Source organism: Aplidium turbinatum, chromosome 2 (assembly GCF_918807975.1).
Source record: "Aplidium turbinatum chromosome 2, kaAplTurb1.1, whole genome shotgun sequence".
Lineage (NCBI taxonomy): Eukaryota > Metazoa > Chordata > Ascidiacea > Aplousobranchia > Polyclinidae > Aplidium > Aplidium turbinatum.
Window position 1 is genome coordinate 38,047,106 of NC_137473.1, and position 20,175 is coordinate 38,067,280.

General features: G+C 40.1%; 1 protein-coding gene across 1 annotated transcript; it reads right to left on the minus strand.

The window, feature by feature from the left end:
- Window positions 1-101: 101 nt before the first annotated feature.
- LOC145765325 (neurexin-4-like) lies at window positions 102-18,935 on the minus strand. The gene is made up of 9 exons (XM_082577129.1): window positions 18,805-18,935; window positions 11,454-11,625; window positions 10,556-10,728; window positions 10,034-10,131; window positions 8,431-8,623; window positions 7,484-7,606; window positions 6,719-6,873; window positions 4,782-4,917; window positions 102-598 (listed from the first exon to the last, which is right to left on the minus strand). Exons 1-9 carry the CDS (start codon window positions 18,860-18,862, stop codon window positions 411-413), a joined length of 1,296 nt encoding a protein of 431 aa, XP_082433255.1. The 5' UTR covers window positions 18,863-18,935; the 3' UTR covers window positions 102-410.
- Between the last annotated feature and the right edge of the window lie 1,240 nt (window positions 18,936-20,175).

The window sequence follows — 20,175 nt, forward strand, 5'->3', positions numbered from 1 at the left end:
ATTTTAAAAACTTTAGAATAAAAAAAAAAATTTGGTAGGCCTACTCTTTTTAGTTTAATTTGTAGGCCTAGTTCTATTTTTTTATCAAGTTTGTGGTTAAAATCATGACGATATCCTTTCTTCGATTGAAAAGGCTCAACATTTCAGCTCTCAGGACCAAGTACGACTGAATTTACTGAAACCAGTGTTTGTTTTTACAAGAAGTCAGCTTGATGCAGATGTGATAAAGTCCTTCAACACACTTATCTTTTCACAGAAAGTATTTGAACGAGAACCACTTAGCTAGAGTTCGTACATAAAACTGCATGAAACGAATCACATCTTATTCACAATTATCTTCATAATTAGCGTATTTTTTGAGTCCAGTAATAAAGAGTGAGAAAATGTCGACTTGTTAGATAATATTTCCATCAAACTCGTCCTGAGCATTCCAATCCTCCAATAGTGTGCCAACCCTTTTCTGAGGCAAGACTGAGATCACCGAACTTCACTGCAGTGACGGGAAGTTTGGTTTTGTCGACCAGAAATCCTTCATCTGATGTCTCAGACGCTGCATTTTGATCACAATTGCATAGCTTTGTTGCGACAATGCATGACCCTAAAATAAATAAATTTATTGATGTTACAGTTGAGATTCAAAAAATGGAGTGCTTAGAGCAATGGTTTTCAAACTTTTGTTTTGGCGGACCCGTTTTGGTGCCTTTGAAGTGGTCGCCTACCCCTAAAAAGTGTTATCTGAAATTTCTGTAAGTCGCGTCTCCTAGTGGAAACAGATGTTTCATAAGTTTCGAAGTGACACACTTATGACGATTGATGACGTTGACAAAGTTATGTTATGAGCTACAGCTAGGGTTGCCATCGACAATTCGACTTGGACCCCGAAATAAGGACAACTGCAAAATTAAATTTTCATACAAAACGAAACAAACGTGTTTGAACAAATTTTTGCATTTATACGAGCCATGACATATCACATGCTATATTTTGGCCAGAAACAATCTGTTCCAGTAACTCCTTCTCAGTAGAAAATACTTCGTCCCTCTTACGACAGCTCAGTTTTAGGTTTGCCTTTACTTGTATCAGAGATTTGACTGTCATTCCAATAAGTGTGTTCCTTTCCTTGGTCCACTGAGCCGAAACAAGAAAGAACACTCGCTCCGCATACGCATTATTGACCGGAAGGGAGAAGATGATGCTAACTAGCTTGTTGAGCAACGGAAAAAAGTTGTTTCCGGTAAAGATTTTCATCCTGTCCTTAGGTTCATCCTTGCAAAACACATCATCTGGAATGTTCTTGAGCAGAGCATTAACAGCAATACTTTACACTAATACACAATACACTATGTATGACTTTGAAAAATCATTTAAAGAGAACATTCAACTGATACTCCAACAACAAAACTGAAGAAGATGACTGCTGAAGATGAATGATGCTGTCAGCAATTACTGCAATGCAACGGGAAGAAAAAGATTACAGTACCGTTACTCCTCCTTCATGGGTTGCATACCATACAACTAAAGCAAGAGATCAAACTGCAAACATCACAACAATCAACAGCATTCTTCCAATAATTGACCATGTGAGTCATAACTGGGATTTGCAATTGCACATTATGAGCATTTTCAAAGATTATACAGCTTATCTGAATCCAGGCCAGGTCACTGTTGGTTGTTCAGATCAACCGCTGTACGCAATGAAGAAACAGATACAGCGGTTATGTCCAAACCAAGACGATTACTTTTGTTTCCTAGGTGGATTGCATATTGAACATACAGCTCTACTCTGTGTTGGACAGCTGCTGAAAGGCACTGGTCTTGATACGATTACACTGGTCTACAAAAAAAGATTTTTTTTCTGCTGTTCGGACTTTGAAAAGTGTTTTAAGGTAATTTTGGGGTGCTGAATCCGAATCTCAACTCAGATTTTCGCTATCACATCAGATTTTTGACTTATGATATAACAAAAATGCTTTATTTTGCCAAATGTGGAAGATTTGGAATTGTGTTTACCACCAGTTTTTTTATTTACCACCAGTAGGCCTATATACAGTGCTACAGCGAGGTTAGTGTTAGACAGGCCAAAACAGCCTAAATAAGGTTACTGGACAAGCATTGCCATAGGCGTGCTTAAATCGTTGAGGTTTCATGCAAAACATTGACGGAGGAGGGAGGCGGCGATCAGCTGTACTTTTAGCCTCCTTTTTAGCTTGTTATTACTGCCTTGTTAATAATGTTGCTTAGAAAACAAATTGGTATCAAAATTATAGTTTGTGGTGTATTTAAACTATTTATGCAAAACATGACCTGGATTTCGGGATATAGCACTATGCGTATGTGTGATAAACGCAATGTCAAATTTTCCACCTTTGACAAAAGTGACAATTTGTTGTTCTCATATCTCACAAACCTGACGTGATAGGATAAATCTGAGGTCAGATTCGGATTCAGTACCCCAAAAGTACTCTAAATCAGTTGTAAAAGTTGATACAGCAAAAATCGTGTAGACCAGTGTTATCAACTCGACTGATTTACATACTGTCGGATTGGCCAATGCCTTATGTGCTGTGAACCACATTAAAAAAGCAAGATACACTTCGCAAGTGACAAACTTTCAAATGATGCTTATGAACTATCAGAACATGAAGACGGACAATAGTCATTCCAAGATTGGCTGTCTAAAAGTAATGAAAGTACAATCTTCAAGTATTGGTTCAACATTCTACAAATCATAAAAACAGTTCTAGCCTACTTTCTACTATACGTGAGATCCTTGCGAGAGGCTAACCTTCCACTTTTCATAGGCACAATGGAAGAATTAGTAAGCCTACCTCTATTTTTTTGCATTGGATAACATCAATTATGCTCGGTGGTCGTCAGTCTTCATACAGGACTTAAAGGAAATCCAAGTGTTACACAGTCCATTGTTCGAACACTTTATGGCAGGTCACTTTGTTGTAAATTCTGTGGGACGGCAATTCTCCGAAGTAGCGTTTGACCAGCGCCACGAGCAAAACAACAAACAAGTGAAAGCATCCCAAGGAGGATTTATCAATCTGATCAACAAGGAAGATCAACTTTCTACTAATTTTTACTTGATCAACTTTTTACGCAAGATCGAGATATCTCTTCCAGAGATGCTTCCCTATCTAGAGAAAGTCGATAGTAAGAATATGGCCAAGCAACACAAAGAATGTTCAGCGGCATTTATCGAGCAGTTTGTGCAGGACTGCAAAAAGCTTTACAAAAAGCTCCACATTAACCCATTCAGCAGTCAACAACAGTTTACAAAGCTGAACTCGTCGGCCATTTTTTTCCAGTAAAGGTTACTGTTGATTGTAAGAAAATCTTTGACTTGGGAAAGGCACAGTACAACAACTTCAAAAAGACCCGCTTTTTTGAAGGGACAGATGATGTAATAAAAACACCAATCAGAAAGAACGCTTTGAAGTTGCCTAGCACTGCTGGGAAAATTCAAATAGAATGCTCCAAAATGATGTTTAATCCTGCAATGATGAACAAGCTTTGTGATGCCTGTTGGAACAGGAAAGAACTTGCAATGGATGTTTTTTGCTTCGAATTTACAGGTTTGAAAGAAGGTTTTTTATATTTTTTATGTCTACTTTTTCTATAGTTTAGTTTTATTGTTAGCCAGCAAATTAGTTGAAAGTATTTCGTAATATGCGCACAATTCTTAATGTTTGTATGTTTAGGGTTACCAGAGTGCCTGGCAACCAAAGATGGCTTACTATATCACAACCCAAAATCAAGCATCATTGATTAAAAAATCAGTAAAAAATGCTTCAAAATGTGACATAGTCGGTCATCTCTCATGGTTTCTCGTCTCGTCACATGGATTTAATAAAATTAACTCATAAGTTTCTCAGCCAAAACTGGAGCCTGAGCTGTTACATTTTATTGTGGCTCTACAACATTAAAGACTCCGGCTCCAGCTCCATAGAAACAGAGTTAAATACTCCGGCTCCATTGAAGCGTTTGGCTCCGCGACTCCGCAGCCCTGGAAAATGGTAGTTGAAAGAAAATTATCGGCGATTGTGGGTTAGGCCAGGCCCGGATTTAGGGGGGGGCAGAGGGGGCAGTTGCCCCGGGCCCCCCCCGACTTTTGAAGGGCCCCCCTATGTGGAAAAAATGTGATTTTGTGTTATTTTTTCCTATTGGCCTTTAAAGTTTCTGCAAAATGCTGTGCAGTAGGCTACTGGACTGATGCTACTGCAGACGTAGAGATGGTTTTTCGCGCCGTAGGCGCGAAAAAATTTTTTGCACGGGGGCGCCCCCCCGATCTAAAAGTGCCCCGGGCCCCCCATTAGCTAAATCCGGCCCTGGGTTAGGCGTACCGTCCGTCAACCGTAATGGCGATAACCTAACAATCTTTTTTTATTTTGTAATTTTTATGACAATAAATTGTAGAATAAAATTTATTAAAGACTATACAAGCAACTTATAGTTTTTGAAAACTTTAGTGAATCACGAGTTAAATTTTGTATTTTAAGTTTTAGGTTTACAGAATCAAGTGTTCCAATTATTTTACTTTTAGTTTTGATAAACGACAAGTAACATACAATACAAATAGTTAAAACGTTCTTGATGCAAGCTATTTGTAGACTAAGGCCAAATGGTTTTCTTTATATGTCATTTGTCAGGGAATTCTTGACTTATAACATTTACTTGTTTTTGAAATATATTTTGATGTCCTTCCGAAGGCCAACAAATACTTTTTTGTAAATAATCTAGGACAAAGTTTGTTCTTTTATAAAGATTCTCACCTGTTTCTCCGCAGGCACAATACCAATCTCTTTCTGATGTTGCTCCTCCCCAGTAACGCTGCTCAGTCCCGTCACGTGACACCCACGTGCTAAAGAAACTGCGACCTTGGAACAGTACGCTATAGATGCATCGATACTGAACAAAGTAGTAGTTACACATCCGTACATCGCAAGGATCGATAACAAGTAGGCCAACCATCAAAATAATTGGCAAAATTAATGATTATAACGGTAGGACAGTAGGCTAAGCAATTTTTGAAAAGTTTTTTATTCAAGCCTTGGGATCATTCAAACGACCCTAGGTCACGGTGTTGAGTGGAGTATGATTTGAAAGTCCGACTTCACTCCTACTGCATGATACCAGACTCCACTCCAATCTGACTCCAAAAAAAATATATATATATCATTTTAGACTCCGAATCCACTACACTGCCAAACCAAAATCAAATTCTGAGTTAATATGATACTACTCGAAGCGTATAACACGAGCTCAGCGGTCCAAAATTTTGACAACTGCAGTAGCAAGTAGGCTGAATGTTGTTAGTGGCGCACACTCACCAGCATCACCACTTGGTTGAAAATCGTGAGGACAGTTTTTTATTTTTTTGTACACGGGACTTTTAACCTATTTGATTTAACTAAAAGTTAAGTGCTGAGTCAAACTACGCATCCACTCCACTCTAAAACTTTTGTGAAACATTAAACTCCAAATCTACTCCATTTTTTGAAAATAGGTCAAACTCTGCTTCACTTCACTCCGATTCAACTCATGATGACTTGAAACTTCTTCAAAGAAGTTTTGACGGGCAGACAATTAATTTTTTACTTCATGCACACATTATACATCAAAAATAATCCTAGGGGTGTTTGGTCTTTTGACTTAGACTTCCACAGCGTTGACTCGAAAATGATGATGGCTATCCCACGTCTTCGAGGATGATGGGTGATGGCCTTCGCAATAAAATAAAAGCTAACGGTGAGTTCTTAAATGGTTAATGAGTCCAATCCTGGCTTTAAAAGTTCGGTTACATTTGGTACATTTAAGATCCTTTGGGAGAGTTGGTTGTGGGTGTGATTGTCGTTCTTTTCTTTGCATATTTTTTTCTTTTATTCTTTTAGATCTGCTCTTCTCAAACGTGGCAACACCTTCATGAGTGGCAGATCTCCAAAGCAGCCTATCCTCTGCGGTTTCTTCCAAGTTTGTATAATTGATGTTAGCAGTGGCGTAGCCAAGGGGGGGGGGGGGGTTTTGGGGGTTACAACCCCCCCCCCCCTTTGGCACACGTGTGACGTCACGATATTGAGAATAATGCTTTCAGTCTAAAAAAAATTGACTAATTTTATACAAAACTGCATTAAAAGAGTGAGTTTTGCCAATACCAAACATTCAAACATCTCAGCCAGGAATTAGCAACAAGAAAACATAGACACTTATAGTTTTATTTCCGAAAAATGCCGAAGAAAACATGATTTATCCTTTTGCTATGCCACCGGACAGCACCATTTTGCAGTAATATTCATACCCACATTTTTGTTGAAAATGCTCTCAGAATGCACCAGATTCAATGTAATTTTTAAAAATTTTCTGGGGGAGGTCCCCCAGACCCCCCGCCGCTGGGTGTCGTTTTAGGTGAAAACCCCCCCCCCCTTTCAAAATTCCTGGCCACGCTACTGGATGTTAGACATTTTAAGATTACTCTTCAGTGAGTCTTTATACCGCTTCTTTTGTCCACCTACCGAACGCTTAGCCAATTCCGAATAAAACATTTGCTTAGTAGACAAGTAAAAACTAAAAACAAAACTTTTCAAAGTGTAAAAACATTTCTACTTTTTGGTAATATTCAAGAGCGATCTTTGGTGTATAGAGAAGTCTGGCAATACTACATAGGCTTCATCGTATTTTCATTTTTTTTTTCAAAAATTTTAATCACTCTAACCTTGATAAATTGCCTACAACTTTGTGATACGTCAATCAAAGCGACGATTTGGTTCATATTTGTGTTGTAGTTGATGCTTCGATTGTAGCATCGAGGTGGTTCACAGTGACCCGCTTCGATCTCCATCAAAGAATCATGATTTATTATTGTTTTTGCTGCAACAAAAGAGAACGGCAAAGTAACATCCCTAAATAAAACAATAACGTCAATAACAGCGTCTATATGTATGTCATTGAAATGTTAAAATTTTATCAAAATAATTTGTGCTGTGTTGCGTCTTATCATACTTGGCTAGCCAACAAAAGAATGGCACGTATTTAGAATATAGATTTTGGTTCTGAATACAGGTTATTTAGTAAGCTACCGTTTCTTGTTTTGATTATTTTTTTTCGGGAATTTAAAAATACTCGAAACCTTCAACAACATAGCCTACTGACCATGCAGAAGAATATTTACTTGAGATTAAAACTAGCTGCTGCGGTGCATTGTAAGCACAATTGTAGAAAATAGTAGTGCTAAAAATGCTTAGAAAAAGTGCTTTTGGCAGTCACCTTATCATTGCTGCAAAATTTCAGAACAAAAAATGTCGAATAAGTTACCATTTCTGAATGTCACAGACTTTGCGACGAGAAAAAATTGTTGTTTTAAAAGTAATTAAATTTTCTCAAATTAGGAAACTTAGTTCTTGAATTTTAGACTTAGACACTTTTAAAATTACAGTCTTCGTACACTGTTGTTCTTAAAAAATCATAAAAACAAACTTACGTTGCCCAGAACTGAAGTAACAGAAAGCATAAAAAGGTTGGTACTTTTCTGGTTCCGGTGAAATGAGATACGATCCAGATTTTGTGGAATCAATAAATTCACATGATCGTGGAATTTCGACAACTTTAAACAAAACCAATGAAATTATTAAAACATTATTTATTTATTTTCAAAAGTGCAAAACAAAGAATCTCAAAAACATTTAATACTGTGGCTACAGTGGGTTAAATAGAACGTCGCTTGGTTTTAATCTTTATCTGTGAAGTGAGAAAGCGTCTGACTGGTTATTTCTGGTTACTTCGCATACTTGGCTTATTTTAAACCCGGCTAGTGAAATTGTCAGAGTTAAGTTTTCGGTTGTCAAAGTGTTGTTGTTTGGGAACTATTATATTCACTAGGTGCCGCTAAATGGACAGCAATCGCGAACATTGCCCTAAGCATTTCGGCGAGAAATAACCATTTTCCAGCTAACATTATTTGTTTAGCGAAACAAATCATCACTAGAAAGAAATAAAACATTTTATAATTCAGGGATATAAACCAATTTTTCACCAAATGCATCTTGTAGAAATTAGTGACGAAGCTGAAAAGAAAATTTTGGGATGGTGTTAAAAAACGTTGGGGTGGAAAGGTCATCCTACATAATTTCTAATGGTTTTAAAACAATGTAATAGTATTGAAACATGATTTTCAGGAAGGTATTAATTACATTTTGAGGGGACGATTGCCCTCCCAACCCCTCCCTCCTAATTTAGTTTAAATTCTAATCTAACCTGTAAAAACTTTGAAAGCTGTAATTCTAATATAATTTAAAAAAATTGAATATCTCTAATTACAATGCTAATCTAACCTAGAAAAGCTAAAACAAATTCTAGTTGTCCAACTCTGACATGAAGTTTTTTTTTCAAAAATGTTTCTACTGTAGGCCTATTACCGTAAGCACCTACCATTGCAAAGCTCTCCTCGGCCGCACTCAACACAGTTGTCCTTGTTTGGTTCTCCACATGCACAGTAACCGGGATAGCAACATGCACAGTCGTTTCTGCTTTTGTCAAAATAGCAAACACATCCAGTTTTGTGTTTTGTTCCATAATTTCGTGTTTGTATGCCTCCTTTGACTCCCGGAGGCCCCTGGTCACCCTGTACATAAGACTCTGTAGTTCTCATGCGAGTTTGCCTAAAATTATGACTAAAAACGAATAGCATTAAGCACAAGTCTAGCACAAGCAAACTTTTACATCAAGGCTTTGTCAGTCCAAGAATAAAGATATAAAACCAAAAGCAAACACTATTTTAGTAACTGAAAGCGACGTGGACTTGTATGTTTGCAGTAACTTCAAAATTGGCTAAACTTTTTCCAGTAGTTTTGTATCAGATATGTGATTCAATGCATTTCTTTGGATTTTTTTATTGAACCCATAGCTCCTGCAAGCTTTTTGTATTTCGTTTTTACGTTTCCTGACGTCGCTTCCCATGCTTATTGTTGTTGTGGTGCCTATGTAGGCTATCCCTCGCAGGCTCTCCATTATTATTTCCGGCGTTCTCTTTGTTTTTCTGCCATTTTTAAAATTTAGAATGCTATTGTGTGATCAGTCGCATTATTGCCATCGAGACACCAGCATACATTGGCCTACGTGGTCTTGCATCTTCTTTGCGTCGCACATCTGTTACATGTCGCACTGCAATCAATGTATTGTGATTACATAGCTCTGAGCGGTACATCTAAACTCCTAAAGTATAATCAAAAATAGGGCGTAAAATTAGATCGATGCGAACAGCGTTTGAAGGTAGTATAGTATAGCATCAGCTCGGTGGCTTGAGATCGCTTCCATGTGTGGTTATACCAAAACTTTACAAACGGTAGCTTACTGAGTGTGTTTTTTATTGCATAACGCAGTGAGAATAAGTCTGGTAATAATGTTATGACATCGTAAACTTGATCAATCAAAAAGGAGTCCTGTCACTAAAATCCTTAGCTGTTGTGGAGTGATAATAAATAAAAGCATTACGTAATTATTATGAGTATAGTTTAGTATGGATTGGTTGGTTTCAGTACGGGCACGTTGATTATTGTTGTTATTTTCAAGTATAGTTCTTGGTGCTGGCGTTACTTTCTGCAGGCTTTGTTCTGCGTTCTGTTGGAAGCAATTATTGATGGCTTAATTTCGATGCTGGACCGGTTGATCTTTTCTTAACAACGTTTTGATGGTGATAACTTTCCCATGGTTTTATTATTCTGGTTAAAGTCGTGTTATACTTGTTTAGATCTACAATAAACTGAAACAAATCAAGGAAATCAAGCAACACAGGCCTCGTTCACGGATCATCTCCACCACTACAGTGTTCGGGCTGTCGCTGTCATGTTAACAGCTAGGCTATAATATGAGCGGATTGCTACTGCAAACCTAGACGTTGACAAAGCTCTTATGGTTGCACGCCCCTATATGTTTTATGTATGCTTGCAAAAAACAGAAGCCTTTGTGCCCATAAGGATCTCCTCTTACTTAAGCGTAGAGTTTTCACTCGATAATCGGATAAGCATTAACTTACCTTAAGACCAATTCCAGGAGGTCCAGTCTTTCCGGGTTTTCCAGGTTCACCTTTAGCCCCGCAACCTTTTTTGCAGATATTTTGAGTTTTGACTTCATCTGGACCATAAATATGTGTTACAGAATACGTGACACATTCCTCCTGGGATGGTTGATCAGCCGTAAAGACGGTTGTTACAGCGACTATACTAAAAACAGTATTAACTTCCACATCACTAGCCTGAAACTTTAGCTGGTCTACGCAATCATAAAAAGTTAAAACCACTAAAAAGCATTTCACGTAGTGAAAGCCCTGGTTCGACGTTTGAAATGGCGCAGGTCCAAAACGCTCAAGAACATTTTGATGTGTTTATCATTGGACAATAAACGCTTGAGGGTGGGCAAGACGATTGGCCGTTAACAATCAATCTAAACCTTGATATGATCTGCTGAACTTCAAATAAAACTTCCTTACGCGTTGGTAGCTGTAAATTTCTTAAACATGCTGACCAGTTTTGTAAATTATATGTTGTTGCATTCTTACCACAACAGAACACATTCCCTTTAAGATCACAACCCTGGTTGAAGTTATACGGAGGGCAATCCCCAATAGTGATTCCCCAGGTTGGTGGGTCGTAGTGTTCGTTATGTCTGAAGCACACTCTACCACCATCACTGTTGTCGTCTCCAAGCTCCACCCAATCATTGGGGCCATCCCTGGAAACATCACGACGACTAGAACATATTGCATTGAACATCTGCGCCGGGACCAGATTACAAAATGGATTAACTTCATGTTATGGTTACTTGGCAATCTTCTTCTGTCGAGTCTTTTAAATTTGGTTTATTCACCACAAATCGTCACAATGTAAGATTTGATCGTGATGTCGTGAATACAGTCCATGTTGTGCCACCATGAAATTGTCTCTTGTTGTTTTGGAATATTAAGAATAAAAAAGTGAAAGGTGGCGAATTCCAACTGGTCATCAATACTAATCCACCATGACTCAAACAGAATACTTTAATCTTGCTTGTTTTTAATGTTTACTGTTTAGTTTAATTGAGTTTTTGTTGAGGTTAACTTGGAGAGGCGAAAATGTACCAAAAAGCATATGGGTCACATAAAAATATACCTTGGCCGCAGTCAAAGCGGAAACCTCCGAAGGTAAGTACGCACGACATAGTGACGTTAATTAATAAATTCTTTTTTTTTCTGTCTTGTGTCAAGAATTAAAAATAGTATTTTATCTATGCAAGGGTTTTATTTGTGACAAACTTGTACAAAAGTGTGATACAATGTTTAACGTGAATATGTCTGGTGAAAAATGTCTCGCAATTATTTGATACACTTCCACAAACATATGCCACCCCTGGAAGAAAATACTTTTCAGAAGTTTACCAATAGGACGTGATGGCATCACTTGGAAAACAGATTTTCTTACCTGACAGGAGCCCAATGATCTCCGGGTAGAACCCCAGTAATGATAGGTACTCCGTTGGGGCAAACTTCCTTCTGTGAACACAGATCAAGGCCTTGACTGACGCAATACTGCCGCGCAGTGTCGTAGGTCATTGTGGAGTAGTCGAGGACAACATGGACAGTGCAGTCACCACCTGAGAACATGAAGTAGAAGTTTTGTGTAACAATTTAAAAACGCTCACTAAAGATAATAAAAATCATAATGACGCTGAGTCATTGCAATAACGTTGTATGCTATGTAGGCTATTATTGAAAGGACATCATTGTCTGCGAAAAACAATTGTCGCGCTAGATGCATTGGCACCAAGTCTTATGTTTAATGTTACGCAATTTCAACCGCAAGCGACGGTAACTCATCGTATCAAAGTTGAAGCTTTTACTGTATCGACGTCGCTTATAAACCATGGTGAGAACAAAAGGTCCACGCATACAGCCAATTTCCCTTCACGCTGTGAAACAGTTAGGATTACTGAGACATGGGCCAAATTAATTACTTTCATCCAGCTGGTGGGAAAATTTTGAACAATAGAATATGAAATATTTCAGAGGATGTGCTGAGAAATGCCTTATATCTCTCAATTTATAACCTTTATTCGCTCAAAATTTCAGATTAATATAGGTGAATAAAAGTTAGGAAAAGTCAAGAAATCTCGTAGTCGCAGCCTCAGTGGTTTTAGAGATACAACTGTTGATACAAAGAGTTGAATTGACAGCCCCCCCCAACCTTCAAAGGGTTAACTCCAGATCTTCTTCTTCTTGCATTTGAGGTCGCTGCAGATCACATTGTTACATCTAGGCGCAGCAGCCAACACGGCGCTAACTCCAGATGAAGACCAAAATTGAAAACTAAGAAGAGTCTCCAATTTAACCAACTGAGTCAACAAAATTTCACAGCAATAACGCCACAAACACGAGTGAGCCATTAAATTTTTAAATAGAAAAAATAAGTACTTGAAACCACGGAAACATGAGCATAAGAGCTTTACTTGCTTCTATTTGAATAAGGTAAGTCTCACGAGCCTTATTCAAAGTGCGAACGACTAATTGCGACCTGGTGGCTTTGGAAACATTGCTGCCAAAAAGCGACTAACAGCAAGCCTTGCTTTCCTCGCTAGAGCGAGCGAGTGAAAGCGACACCGGCCTAACTTTTACCAGCCTTTTTAGATTTTTTTTTAAAGTCAGTTAGATAAATAAATAACTAGAAAGTTTAGAAAATAGCCTAAGTTAGCTAGATCAGTGGCCCCCTGCTGGGAACCACTGATCTAGGCGAGTAGTTAGCTTTTGTTTCCCTCCCTAGATTTTTTTTGGAGTCAGCCTTTTCCCCTTAAGGGAATTAGCTGATTGCCACGTAGATAGGTCAGGTGAGAATAGTCAGTTAGCTACAGCGAGTCTAGACAGTACGTGACCAGCTTTTAGGGTGTGGTCAAGACAGAATTTAGCTGAACTTTCCTTCAGAAGGAAAGTTTGAAACTGTTAAAGCTTGAATTTCGGTAAGTCCTTTTGAATTTATTTATTACTTACCTAAATAAACATCTTTAAACAATACTTACTTCATGATGGGCGATTCTAAGGCCAATGAGTTTAAGTATCAAAGAACCTTGGTTGTGCAAGCATCCAGCCAGACCTGGCTTGATGTAAGCACTTTCATCAGTTTCTTTATGCAAGATGGCTTCCTTGCAAAGTATGGAAAGGAGCTAAAAGCTGTGCGTGCCAAGAGCCTGCGGCAGCACATTTTCACCGTCACGTTCTCAGCTTCTGAGAACGAAACCAAATCCGTGCTGATGGAACAGCTGGCGCTAGACCATCAGTCACCCGTGACCTATTCACACAAGGAAGTAGGTTACGTGATCAAAGTATGGCGACCGATGCCACCATGCGACGTGATCACATTATATCCAGTGCCAGACGAGTGGCATCTGGATTTAATTAATGAGTTTGCTTGCCAAGCAAACTGGGGAAATGTTTACCAGATGGTTAAAGGTAAACACAAGCAGCACCCCACCATCTGCAACGAGTTTCTGCATGTGTACCTGCAGAACACTAAACTCGCCAACATCCCAGATAAGGTGCAGATGTTTGGTGAATGGATCTCCATCACCAAGCCTGGAGAAGGACATTTGCCACTCTGCCAGATTTGCAAAGTCCGGGGCCACCTAACTTCCAAATGCCCCACGAAGCCGAAGAAGACCCAGGCCAACCCACCTCGAGACCGGGAGTCCAAGGCCGACCCACCCCGAGACCGGGCGCCTAGACAACCCAGGAAACAGGGACGCTCGAGAGAATCCATAAACAGAAGCAACGAACTCTTCTGCCAAAGATCAGAGGCCGCTTTCCTTGCGAGACAGGCCGAGAAGTCCAGACCGCGTTTTGCTGCATCCAGACCAAAAAAAACGTATGTGTCAGATTCGTCGCCAACCAGGCAGCAGCTCGCCTGTCATGTGTGCCGATCAACAGGCCGACACAAACCTGGTTGCAATGCAAGAGAAAAGTTCAGGGAAAAGAGTAGGAAGAGAAAGAACCCCCCCACGAGCGACGATGGCTTTATCACCGTGGGCAAAGGAGGGAAACACAACCCCAAAACCTCCATGCGCAGCATCTTCTCATCAGATGCTGAGATAGTGGATAAGCCCATGTCCAACACAGAGTCCAAGACATCGACTCCAAAAGAACCCTTGCTAAAGCGGAGATCGATTGCCCAACCAGCATCTCCCAGGACGACGAATCCCAGAGACCACGACGCATCCCACGCCAGCTCCAAGGATGCGTCGGTCTCAGTTGACAATGACAACTCGTCAACTGACTCGGAGTCCGTTTCTTCGAGAGAGTCTACGCGGGCTGAACTGACCGGGACCTCTCCTCTCCATCGAAATGTCTTCAGTTCGGTGGGTGAGCTCACGGACTCAGACGGCGTCCCAGCCAACTACACGGTCTAGTCCAAAACTCTTAAACTTTAATCTGCTTTTTCTCTATCTATAATCATGTTCACAGATACGGAGAGTGACGATTCGGACGCCGGACTGGGCAACCTCAAGGTTGGCTCAATGAACATCAACGGAATATCCAAGAAATTGCGAGATGTCAAACAGTTCTTTACATCTCACAGACTCTCTGTACTGGCAATTCAGGAAACACACAGAATCCCCACCGATCAACTCGAAACGTGGGCTCAACATAACAATTACATAACATACAACAACATAGAACCTGATAGAACCCCCTTCTATGCAGGAACAATGTTCATCGTAAAGAAGGACATACACGATAGGTCCGAAATCACACATCACACCACAGTACAAAATCGAATACATCACCTCAACATCAAATGTGGTAAAAATAACATAAACATATTCAATGCATACCTTCCGCAGAGCAGCGGAGAGAGAAAGTCATGTTTTGAACTGCTCTCCGAGGCTATGCTGGAATATGAACATCAACATGTGGTCTTACTTGGTGATTTTAACGTGATCCTTGATCCGTTGGACACTGCTAAGCCGCAATATTTCTTCACTACACCGGATAAAACAGCACTTAGAACATTAATACATCATAACCAATTGACAGACATATTCAGACAAGAATATCCTTACAAAAGACTGTTCACGCGCCAAAACCACAACAGTAAGACCAGGATAGATAGAATATACATAAATGAACATGCACTTGAAAATTATCATAACATCAAACATAAATACTTCACATCATCAGACCACTGCACATTACCAATAATTCATCTAAAATATCAACAACACACCAAATGGGGTGAATATTCATACAAAATCAATAACAGCATATTAGAATATGCTCACGTCATAACAGAGCTCGAAACGGCTTGGGAAAACTGGACCATAAACGTACCACAAATAGAACCACCAGACATGCTTATAAGGTGGGACCATGGCAAGAAAATGTTGAAAAATCGACTGATTGAACTCTCGCAAGATGTCGCACTCAAGCGTAGAGAAGATTACAATCAAGCGAAACATATGCTCCACACTCTGGACGCTCATCCAGACCACGTCCTGGAAAACGGTCGCCCGGAATTCTTGGAGAAAATCAACAACTTCTACGATTATAAAGCAGTCGGATCGCAAATCAGATCCAGAACTATCCCAACTAGCGACGAAGAGCCATCTAAAAGCTTCTTCAAAGCAGAGGAACAAAATTGTAAAAGTACCTCTATCACTGAGATACACGACGCAAACAACACAACACTCACCAAAAAAGAAGACATTCTCAAAGAAGTACACAGCTTCTACCACTCCCTATGGGGCATAGAAGACCACATCAACCCTCAAGAACAGAACAGCTACCTGAACATTCTGGGAGAGGCCAAAATTGAAGAAGACGCAGCTGAACAAGCAGAACAGCTCATAACTCTAAAAGAAGTAAAAACCGCCATCGATTCTCTTAACAAGGATTCTGCACCTGGATCAGATGGTCTCGGATCATTATTCTACCAAAAATGCTGGCATTTCATGAAACACGACATTCTAGAGATGCTTACAAATTGCTACTTAAGAAAAACAATGACTCCCTCAATGAGAGAAGCAAAAGTGAAGTTAATCTTTAAAAAAGGTGAAAAAGAAAAGCTCAAAAATTGGAGACCGATCTCTCTACTCAACACTGATTACAAGATCTTGAGTAAAATCCTTTCCAACAGACTCACACCCATGATCACAAACCTGATTTGTCCGAATCAGAAATGTGGACTACCGAACCGCAGAATAGAGCATGTCACAATGAACATACAAGCCGCCCTGGAAGCATCTCAAACACAACACAGGGACTTGTACGTCATGATAACTGACTTTGAAAAAGCATTCGACAGAGTTAGTCACTCCTTCCTCTATGGAATCTTGAAGAAACTCGGAGTAAAACCAATAATGATGAACTACCTGTCTTTGGTATACAACAAAACAAAAAGCAAGATAGAAATCAACGGAGCCTTAACAAAACGAATCAACGTCAAAAGGGGCATAAGACAAGGTTGTCCCCTCAGCATGCTCTATTTCATAATCTGTGCCGACGTGTTGACCCGTCGCATAGAAAAAAACCATCTGATCAACGGTTTTCGCTTTTCCAAGCTGACAATCAAAATCCAGCAATATGCGGACGACACTACATTCATCACAAGAGACATTCCATCTCTCAAAGAAATCAACAGAGAACTAGCCATCTACCAGACGATGTCCGGCCAGAAAGTGAACCAGGGAAAGACCCAGATCCTGGCGTCCAAACCGGACCTGGCCCAAAGAGCTCAGCAGCCCTTTCCAGAAGCTGCGATCTTGAACAACGTCAAGATCCTGGGCATCTGGCTAGGAACAAACAAAACAGAAGTTGACAAGATGAACTGGCAGACCGCCATCAGGAAAACTCAAACGATCGCCAACATCCACAAACCACGAAGACTCTCCCTCTATGGAAAGATTTCCATCATCAACACTCTCTTGGTACCCGTCACTTTGCATCTCAGTAGAGTGCTGATGCCAACGAAACAACACATCAAAGAACTAAACAAAATCCTCTTCGACTTCCTCTGGTATCCTTCGCCATTTGAACAGCTCCAGAGAAGCAAGACATTTCCTCCTGTCAAAGATGGAGGCATCAACATGGTGGACATCCAATCAAAATTTCAAACTAGTCGCATAGACAGAATTCGGCACCTCTTCCCACTAGAAGACGCCACCGAAATCTGGCACGAATGGGCCATGTTCAATTTGAGCTACAGAATGAGACACATTAATCCTCATCTGTTCTCCAACAGCATTCCGCATGCCCCAATTCCAAACGAAATGTATGCGGACATCTTCAAGTCCTTTTGCAAACTCAAAGGCTTGAAACACGACTGGGAAAATACTTCCTACAAAAACATCTACCTCAATCTGAAAACGCAAAATGAAAAGAAGATTGACAAGATAAATCAAAACGGAAAGAAGATTCCTTGGAATGAGATCCTCTTGAAAAACAAAGGAATCAAACTCCTCCTTCTACCTTACCTATCCTCCATGTCCTTTCGGATTGCTCATGGAGGATACAAATGGGGAGAATTTCAAAGAAGACTACAATCTGACAGAAAAACAAATTGCAAATTCTGCAGAAAAACTGAAGACAATGTGACCCACGTCCTCACCGAGTGCTCCTTTGCACAAGGAATATGGAAGCGCCTGAAACAACAATATTTTGACCTAACCAAGGAAGACACAGAAATAACAAAGGACATGATCCTATACAACCAACTCCCTGGAGGACAAAAGAACAACCTGATCCTACTGACCATGATGAATATCGCCAAGCACACCATCATCCAAAAGAAGATATCTCTGGACATAGGCGACACATATATACAGGACACAAAACGGTCCACCATTCAAGCCCTGTGGGTCATTATGACAAAAACGAAAGACATAACACAAAAGCATAACATTCCTTTGTCATCTGACATTTCTACTCCTTCCAAACCTCCTCCTACGGTCAGAAGAAAGAAGAAACAGTCGAGATCCACTCTTCAACCGCCCTCTCAGTCGTCCTCGGTGGTAGGGATGACTGATTGCAGCGGTGGATCTCACTAGCACAGTACGGTCGTAGATCATCTTTGAAGAAGTTTAAGACAGCCAAGGGCGTAACAACCCACCTTTAACCCGTCCCTCTCACTCATCTGCAACGGCCTGATGCCGGAAGAGTGATTGCAGCGGGAGATCTTTAACCGTCCCTCTCCGTTGTCCCACTCGCTCTGGGATGACAGGATTGCAGCGGCCAATTCCAAGACGACTCTGGGGTCAGCGAAAGCTACCCTCTCTCTGGCCGCTCCTCTCTGGCATCTCCGCCAAATGAGGTGTCAGACTGCAGTGGCCCGTTTCCTCCAAACAGGTGCCCTTCTTGAAGCGGGCAACAAGAAGATACACACACACAAACAAACTCAAATAAAATTTAAAAATTAATTATCTACCAAAACGCGCTAGTTCTTGAGCTTGACCCGCCATCTCCTAGACTGCTCCAAGATCAGCAAGAGGAAAGTTGAGACAGGCAGATCAGCTTGAGGCAGCCACTAACCAAACATTTACATCCACAGATTACCATCTACCGCGGTGGGTCCCTTCGGTCGTAGTGAGTCCCTCGCCTCCCTGGTAGGTATCTTCCATGTAAGTATGGTGTGCCTGCTGAGTGTTTGGGTGTGTGGACGGCTCCCGGAGCGGACGCACTAATGATGAGACAGGAAACAAATCCATTCCATATGGACAATTTGTAAACCTGCAAGATGTAGTGGTATCCATCTTGAACTCTGAGCGTTGCGCGAAAAAAAAAAAAATACTCACCTACAAGAATACAGATTGTGAAGATTACTCCCCGACATACTGACATACTGTTTGACATACTGTTCAGGACGTTTTCGCTACAGCAAATAAACTAGCGTGAAGAATAAGTTACAAAAACGCCTTAGTGACTCGTAACTAAAACAATACAATAAATATGTACAATGCGTGGTACAAAGATACGGTAGGTTTGGTGCGTGAAACAGTTCTGCATGTGACTGTGCATTTGCAAACCTACAACTTGTTTCACATTCGATTGCTTGTGACAACACAATGCATGTGTAAATTGATAGTTCATGTTTTTTTACAGTCGCAGAACAATTAATGGTCATTGTCAAGTATATATTAGAGTTGAGCATGGAGTGGAGTCAGAGTGGAGCCGGAGTTTGCCTGATTGTCAGAAAGTGGAGTGGACTTGGAGTTTCACTTAAAAAAGTTTTGAAGTTGAGTGGATTCGGAGTTTAGTTCAGCAACTTTGCATTTAGTTAAATCAAACAAGTCCCATATAGTTCTGTGTGTAGATGAACAAAATGAAAACTATCCCTGTAATTTTCGACTGAGCGCAAGGCTTATTAGTGCACTCCACTACTGTAAAACATTTTTTTGCTGTTGAAGGGGTCAAAGCTTTTTTAGCGCCTACCTCTCAACTATTTCCTGCTGTATCTTGTACGCATTGGCAAGTGGCTAGTGTCATATGTTAATTTAAAATTTGATTTTGCAGTTAAGCGATTAGGAGTCTAAAATGATGACAATTTTCAGAGTTGGATTGGAGAGGAGTCTGGTTTTATGGAGTAGGAGTGGAGTCAGAGAATCAAAAAACACACTCCGTTTAACACTGGTATATATGGAGATGATGCTGCCAAAAAAATTGACAAGCATTAACCGTATCTGTTACTGGCGTAGACCTTATGGTCTCGCACTCTGCTAATTCAGCAATTTCACATAGAAGCAGTGACGCTAGAAACCTGAGATTTCTTGACTTTTACTTTTTTTTCTTGCCTCAACTTTTAATCCCAATTATGTTGGTATCGGATAATTGTGAAGTTCACAATAAACCTTTTGTTACAGCCAGTTATAAAATGCAAAAAATTTCCTGATATTCAATAGCTTGATTGACAGTTTACTATTAGCGTGCGGTTTCATTTTGTGTCTGTCAGTCATAACACGACGGCGCTAAAATTCCATTCTCTACCCAAGTAGCAAAATCCGTCATTTTTACATTGATTCAACGTCGATTTTGCTGTCTGGGTAGGGAGTTGGTCTTTGACGCGATATGAGTCATTCTTTACTGGCAGACATCAATTAGGAAGGTAATTTATTATTTGCGCAAATTGCTTTGTAGTGCAAAAAATGCATGGAATACTGTTTGCACAA

What these genes read in the sequence shown, in the direction of transcription:
- LOC145765325 (XM_082577129.1), bottom strand. Translation starts at nt 18,862, where the DNA reads ATGTCAAACAGTATGTCAGTATGTCGGGGAGTAATCTTCACAATCTGT. An exon ending in CACAATCTGTATTCTTGTAG is followed by an intron (nt 11,626 to 18,804) that starts GTGAGTATTTTT and finishes TCATGTTCTCAG; the next exon opens with GTGGTGACTGCACTGTCCAT. An exon ending in GATCATTGGGCTCCTGTCAG is followed by an intron (nt 10,729 to 11,453) that starts GTAAGAAAATCT and finishes TGATGTTTCCAG; the next exon opens with GGATGGCCCCAATGATTGGG.